The sequence below is a fragment of the Pyrus communis genome, chromosome 12, assembly GCF_963583255.1.
Source record: "Pyrus communis chromosome 12, drPyrComm1.1, whole genome shotgun sequence".
Lineage (NCBI taxonomy): Eukaryota > Viridiplantae > Streptophyta > Magnoliopsida > Rosales > Rosaceae > Pyrus > Pyrus communis.
The window spans coordinates 17,374,389-17,382,432 of record NC_084814.1 but is presented as its reverse complement, the minus strand read 5'-3'; the positions used below and the strand labels follow the sequence as shown (position 1 = coordinate 17,382,432).

General features: G+C 34.2%; 1 protein-coding gene across 1 annotated transcript; it reads right to left on the bottom strand.

Moving 5' to 3' along the window:
* Window positions 1–224: 224 nt before the first annotated feature.
* Window positions 225–2,174, bottom strand: LOC137709839 (probable inactive receptor kinase At2g26730). The gene is made up of 2 exons (XM_068448821.1): window positions 1,654–2,174; window positions 225–859 (listed from the first exon to the last, which is right to left on the bottom strand). The coding sequence occupies exons 1-2, from the start codon at window positions 2,111–2,113 to the stop codon at window positions 288–290; spliced, it is 1,032 nt and encodes a 343-aa protein (XP_068304922.1). The 5' UTR covers window positions 2,114–2,174; the 3' UTR covers window positions 225–287.
* Window positions 2,175–8,044: the final 5,870 nt, after the last annotated feature.

Genomic DNA, 8,044 nt, shown 5'->3' with positions numbered 1-8,044 from the left:
TTGCGCGATGAATTCTATGCGACGAAGTTTTCGTCGCTTTGACGTTTGTGCTACAGCAATAAGCTTTGCGGGATCAATTTGTGTTCGTCGCGCTAAATGTTAAATGTAGTAGTGTAGCCTACTCCTACCCATCACTCAACCCACCCTCACGACAAATCTAACCCCATTTAACTTTATTCTTATCTGAATTTCAGTTTAAGGATATAATTATGTATCGATCCCTTTGTACACACTCAAACTGACTATATAAAATACTAACACCATTAAAATGAGCTCGCTAAAACTAATTACAATATCTCCACGATAGTATAATTAATCTCTTCTATTAAAGGCCTAGCGTCTGGTTTGGTACTTATACATGCCAAAGCAATTTCCAAAACCTTTGACACTTGCCTCCTCTCTTTGCCTTCCTTCACATAAAACTCAAAGAACTCCAAACCACCTTCTAATTTCATGCTTGCCTTCTTTTCCTTTACGCCCTTTGTCATTTCCAAACCCTTTGGTCCTGCCAATATGTCCAGCAGTATAACCCCAAAATTATAAATGTCACTCTTCTGACTCAGTTCATCAGAGTAGGTGGTATTTTCTTGCTGCCAGCAGGGCGACTTCATCAGCTGCCCTGTGTTGAGAACTTCGACTGGCTCTGCCAATTGGTTGAATCCGTAACCAGACAAGCAGGCTGAGAAGTTGGTATTCACCATGACATTACAAACCCTAATGTTCCCATGCACGTTCATCTGCATCTTCTTCTCATATGGAGGGTATTGTTCGTGGATGAATCCAATTCCTCGTGCAATTTGAACAATTATGGTGAGCCTTTGGTTCCAGTCCAATGCTGTGTGGCCATGCTGCCTAGCACCTTAATAAATGATCAAATCAAAATTAATTAAATGCCACACGGTGTCACAAAAACGAGACATATATAATTTATATTATATATCAGAGTGACAGTATCACAGTCGTTCCTTAAAAATTTACAGTTATTGTGCCAAAGTTCAAAATACTTACCTGATTATGTGGAAAGGTATTTGGAACGGTGAAATAAATTCTTATTTTATTACCTTCAATATTAAGGATTTATTTTACAAATATATGAAGAAAGTCTAAGACGACGTAGTTTTAAAACACACACAAATCTGTCACCAAATCGACATGGAATTTAGCTTGCTAGACTCATTCAAATTAATTAAAGACTCCCCTGATGGCTAAGAGCATCTCCAATGGAGATATCAAAAGATACATGTCAAATGTTAATTTGATGGTTGACGTGACAATGTTAATTTTTTTCTTTTTCCAACCGATAAATCAATTAAAATAAATTTTCAAGATTTATAATTGATGCATTAATGAGAATAATACAATAAAATAATTAAAAATTATTTGACATCATATTTTCTCATATATCAAATTTGATATATGAAAACTCATATGTCAATCCACATAAGATTGACATATCGGTTGGAACTTTTTCCTACTTTTAAAATTGATTACATGACATTCCGCTTAAGATTTGACATCTCCTTTGGAGATGGTCTAAAAGTATTGTTTTGGGTATTAATATGTTTAGTACCTAGAAATTATTTTTTAAGGTTATAGAAACATTTAATTAATTACTTCGTCGGGAATTACTTCCAAGTGAATACGTAGACTTACCGGCGAGCAAGTCGGCGAGGCTTCCCATGGGTTTATAATCGCAGAGAACAAACTTTATCCTCTTAGCATACAAATATGCAGCGACAGGCAAAAGATACTCGCACTTCTGACTCACCCTAGCCAAGTGCTCGATTTTCTTCCCAAACTCACGCCTTCCGGAGCTCACTTGCCTAAACCTTTTCACAGCACAAACCCTACCTCCCAACAGCACCACCTTCTCAGTCATCGCCAGCCTGCTCTCTCCGATCACACCCACTGAACCCCTCAGCACACCTCTTAGTGTCAGGTGGGCTAGCTCTTCTCCGCACCCCAAACACTTCTTGTCGTGGCCGCAGTGGACAAGTTGAAGGTCGTCCATGAAGCCAACGATGCAGTCTTCATAGTCGGCGAAGGAGCTGGCGCAGCTGTTTAGGGGTTCGTTTTTGGGGCTTCTTCTGGGTTTTTCTGTTAGGGTTAACATGTTTTTCTTCAGAGAGGAATGTAAATGTGAATGTGATGTTTGGTGGAGAATGGTGTGTGGATGGTGGTGGTTTCCTTGTTTGGGTGATTTTAATTTATTGTCATGTTTCTTGGTTGTATCAGTCCAGCTAACCTTGCTGCTACATTATTGGGCCGTTGGGGTTCATAAAAGTCCAAATGTGGAATCTGAAGTTTTGTTCAAACTTCGGCTTTGCCACCCAAACCAGCATATTAGCATATTCTGTTCCGTCTATTAAAAAAATGGGATGTGTTATCCACATAATCTATTTTACTTGTCACACACTTTTTGATAATTTATATCTGTTGATATTTTTCAATTCATCTGATCCGACGGCTGAAAATTAAAAAGGTGTGTGAGAAGTAAAATGGAATGTGTAAATATCACATTCCAAAAAATTTGGGTTTCCTCCCTGAAATTCATTTTTTATACCTTCAATGCATATAACTTTTTTATTTTATTTTTTCAGATTTAAACCCGATGACTATAAAATAATTTTTTTTAATAAGCTCGATACGTTAGATTGCGTAGGTTTAACATTTTGATTTAACATGCTATCTTTTTTATTATTTTATTTTTTTTCAAAAATGAGACTAGCTAGTGGTTTCATTATGGCAATCCACTTTTTCAAAGGGAAAGAAGACTCACAGAGACATTTCAGCTTACCATGACCACTAAAATGGGACTAGCTAATGGTTTCGCTACAGCAGTCCATCCTTCCAATGGAAGAGAAGAAGGCATTTTAGCCCCCTAACCACTGTCGTGTAATTCACACCTGTCAAAAATTGAATACTAAAAGTATTGTGTGGAATACGGGCTTTGAATTCGTTCTCAACCATAGTTTCCTTTTTGTTTTTTTTTTAAGATTTGCTTCCTTTTAATTATTTGTTTTATATGCTATAAATAGATGTTTTATTTTACGTTTTGATATAGACATAGATATATTACCTTCATGGGGATGTACACATAAATAATAGGTGTTTGCCAAGCTTTGCTATCATATAGAGTAATGCTAGAGAGATCAAATTTTTTAAACCCAAATGATGTGTCATCAATAAGAAATAAGCACATCAATTGACACTTAATTAATAATCCAATCATCTACAACCACATCATTTAGTTTACAAATTTGGTTTAAAAAATTTGGTCTCCCTAACATTACTCTATCGTATATAGTCAGCAATCATATTGTAAAAAACAATGTACCGTCCTTTTTTTTTATAAAAAATAATTTAGGAAGTTTTAATGAAAAGCCCATGACAAAACAAAATTTTAACCACAAATATTCGATGAACTTTTATTAATTACTAGCCTCTTGCGACACGCGTACGCGTGTGACAATTGGCCTTTATATGTTAAATTAAAGTTTTTTTTTATGATTTTTTACAAAATAAATTAAGAAATTCAAGTTTTTTCTATATATATATATATATATATTTTTTTTTTTTTAAATAAATTAGAAGTTAAACATAAACCATCCACTAACGTGGGGTTTTGTTATTTTTTTCTAACGTTTAAAATTTTAAATTCATTCAAGGTGTTTTAAATTTTAAAATTCATTCAAAATTAATATTTGTTGAATTATTTTAACTCCTTTTGTAAATTTTAAAATTCTTGAGGGGCAATTTCAAAATTAAAATTTGGGTGCTCCCTTTATATATGTAGATATAAATAAGCACAAAAACCAACAAAAAAAGCCCACAAAATAAAACAAAACCTAGATATGCAAACGACCAAACCAAGCCCAGTGCGCAGCCCACTCATGTAGAGACTTTCCAATATGCTAGAAATACGGTTCAATATAACAAGTGTAATAATATAATAGTTAAAAACTTGAAAATTGAATTTCCAACTATGTACATGATATTTGGGCTACCGGACCAAGTTTTGGTACAATAAAATTTTTCCCCCCTCATGAGGCCACACGCCCACCAATGACAAAAAACTATTAAAACATCAAAAGAGATGGTAAAAAGTTTACATCAACAATAATAGTAAAGAAAGACAACATTAGCGTTTTCCAACTAAAATATCAATTCTTCTGTGACATGATGCGGATTGACAACAAAGGTGATTGCTGTCAAAAGTGACAGCAAAGGTTTTTGACAACAACTCCAAATATATTTTTAATTGATTAATACATGTTTTTTTTTATATTTTTTTTATCATTTTTATTATTATTTTTGTTATAAAAATATTTATTAGAATTATGAAAAGTAAATAATGTAATAAATAATATTTTAATTTGCATATAGGGTGGAGAACAAAATTGTAAAAAAGATCAAACTGCCACATAAACCTTCAAATTAAATTTTATGTTTAAAATTTGACATATCTCTTGGAGATGCTCTTAAGGTGATTTTTAAGTGTTTCTGTTATGAATAGGATCGGTTTTTTTTTTTTTTTTACATGATTAATCTTGCACTTATTAAAATATTGAGTTTTGTCTTTGTTATTAAAAAAGTTTATAAAGTGTTTTTCGTCAAAAATTATTTTGTAAGGCCATTTTTATGAGTTTGTAAACAATCTATTTGTCTTTTAATCTCATGTAATAATAAAAATTGTATAAATTTTGAAGAGATTACATTATCTTTGGATGGAGAATTTCTTAATTTTCAAAGAATTCCAAATGACAGGAATTACAATTTACAGTAATTAAACCCATTAATTAGTTTCATTGTTTGGATGTTGGATACATAGAAATTACACAAAGAGGGAAATTACAAAGTACATTTTTGGATAATTCCTAGAATTTGTATTTAACACAAGAACACAAACTTAACAAAGGAAAACGTTAAACTTGTCATATGGTCAAGCTGAATTTTGATAGATCGGTGTCTAAGGACAAGGTGGTTGTAGCTTTTGTTCTCATAAATTTTGACAGCCATGTTGTGGGAGCGGGTGCATTAAACCTTGACGGGGTCACTATTATTTTCGCAGAAGCTATGGGCTTAAAAGAAGGCCTCAAGTTTGCTCGGTCCAAGGGTTTCCAGAGGGTGGATGTGGAGAGGGACACACCAAAATTGTTATCAAAGCGGTGAAAGGAAGTTGGGAGGTCGCCTGGAAGGTCAATACGTTAATCGAGGATGCTTGTGGTATTGCTTGCTCCTTCAGGCAGGTCTAGTGGAACCATATTACCTTGAGGCTAATTTTGTTGTGAATGCCTTGGCCCACATTGGTCTTTCATTGAAATCTCCACGTGTTTGGAATCACTGCTTACCTACTAGTGCCCTTTCTTGCTTTTAACTTTGATTGTATGGAAAACGGTTGTACTCGCGGTTTTCACTTTAATGCCAATTCTTTTTTGGATAAAATAAAAAATATCCAGTTTAACATGCGGTTTCTACAATGTTGCAACCTATCTAACCATTTAACATTCATCTAAAACTATACCAGACTTTGTTTTTGAAAGAGAAAATAGAGATTATATATTTCAATGTAAAAGAATACGGTACAAAAAAGCAACAAGGGAGTGAAAGCCCAACTATAGACTAGTGCAATCCCCAATTAGTACTACATCAATGATACATCCAGAAGAACATAAAAAATAAAATAAAATAAAATAAAAACTAGGGCTCCCAAATGCCAATGCTTAGTACATAAAGAAACAAACCCTACAATTTCTAACGATTAACTTCTTAAAAATATTTTACGAAAAATAAGTTTACAATAATATTATAGAGTTGATTGAGGTAGGAAAATCCCAAATAAAGCACACTCGCAAATGTCAACAAACTTTCATGACATGCAAGGTTTTTATTCTAACTAATGTTTTACTGAAAAACACTAAAATGAAAAATATAATGATACTGATTCTATGCGCATCGTGAAGTAAGCAATAATACCATATTATGTTTCTTCTCAATTGAGTGTGTCTTCAACATGAGAAATTGCTTGTTAGTTTCAATAAAAAAAAAAAAAAAACACATGCTTTGATTTGTTCTTCTTCATTGAGATCTGATATCACATTTACTTCATCACATACCTTTGTTAGACTGCACTTCTTTCTGCAAATATAGTTTTGAAAAGACAAAGCCATCTTAGCAAGTGATTATGCAATCACATCTTTACGGGTGGTTGACGCTGATTTTCTCTTTGTACAAGACAGATCAACATAACTTGTTGTTTTCTTTTGTTTTGAGTCTTTTGACAATTGGTTGAATTAGGTGAAATCTCATTAATAATTTCATTATCTTCTAAACCTCGCATATCAGCAACCAAATCAATATGATCAAGTTCATTGGAGGAGTCATAACCTCAATGGCTTCTAAACCTATTTCAGCACCCTCACTCGGGGCTCCTTCTTTGCCACACAAATCTACTATGGCATCCTAATTTGGAATGACTTTTTAACAAAAGCTTTTAGCACCATCATATGTGTGAAATCTCGTCTTCATATTTCACTATTAGTTTCTGTATTTTTTTTAAATTTCATGATTTTTTTTTATTTCATTAATTTTAGAATTTTAGTTATATAGAAAGTTTGATTTTTTGTAGTGAGTCAATAAAAATTCGTAGACCTTTTTGGATCACACTTAGTATTTTTGGATAGAGCTCGACCTCATGAATGCATAAGAAAAACCATTTGCAAAAAAGATATGAAACGAAGGATAAATAAGCAAGCAACAACACACATTTGAATTTCCATTAAAGCTAGAGCACCTTACCATTTTGAGAAATTTTAACCCACAAGCTGACCCGATACCTTCCTTGACCCACATCTCCAATGCATTTCTGGGAAATCTTTTAGGTGACCTTTCCAGCGTGCTTCGACAATGAAAACCATTGTCACCACCATCATTCGACTCCTTTTAACCCTACGAACAAAACCCACCCAGACATCACCTCGTTTTGCCATATTTTCTGGCGATCGTTTTTCGAGTTCCTAGTCAGCAATCTTGTGTTTATGTTCACCCTAACACCAGCCACTACCACTAGTTAATAGCCTACGACATAGAAGGAGATCCATGGGCCTTGATCATTAGTTGGTGTAGTAACAACGGTGCAGCAAGGTGCGAATTTTCCCACTAACCGAGCGTTCTACGATGATTTTTCATTTTCATTGCCTTCCATCCACAACCAAACTCTATCGAAGGTATAAAAGTTACTATAATCTTCACAAGCTTTATTTTGGTGTTATTTGGTAGAATTTGGTGTTGATCGAATTCTCGCAAGGTACTAGCCACCACGTGCGGTGACACGTGGCTTGAGGATGTAATTGTCTTCGTAAGTTATTTTCGATGCCTTGAGTCTATTTTTGATATCCGTTTGACGAGATTTGACTATTTGAACTTAGTTTCGTAATTGACTACCACTTAACCTTTGTAGTAAGCGAAGATCGGACCTTTAGATCGTTATGGAATTGTAAAATGTTGTGGTGGGAGTAATGTGTTGCCCTCAGAAATTCATTGAGCGGATCTTTCAGATTAGCCTACTTACGTTTATGGACCTCAGCATGAATCAACTTGTAATCGGCTTGTACAATCTATAATTGGCTTGTACAATCTAAAATCAAGTGTTTTATCACTAGAATTATGAGATGAGACTTGTGATTTATTCTAGCCTTTAGTCGTATATGAGCACTTCTATCCTTGTGCTAGGGTGCTATAACGCGGACTCCTAGTGAGTGGTTTTAATATGTGTAGAGCCTAAAATAATCCCAAAAATTCTAGAGGTGACACGTGGACTTTTGCTCAAGAAAGACAAGATTGTCCTCATTAAATGGATAGACTCCTCATATACACTCATGCGTAGCTCACACCCCTGAAGGTCCCAACAGCTGAATACGACTACCCACAATTCACCTACCCTTGGCAAGGAAAAGTCAAAGCATTAAAGATAAGGAATAATTACCCAAATCCTATCTTTAATACATTCCCATTTGATGATTAACTTCATTCAAGTAAGTAATCC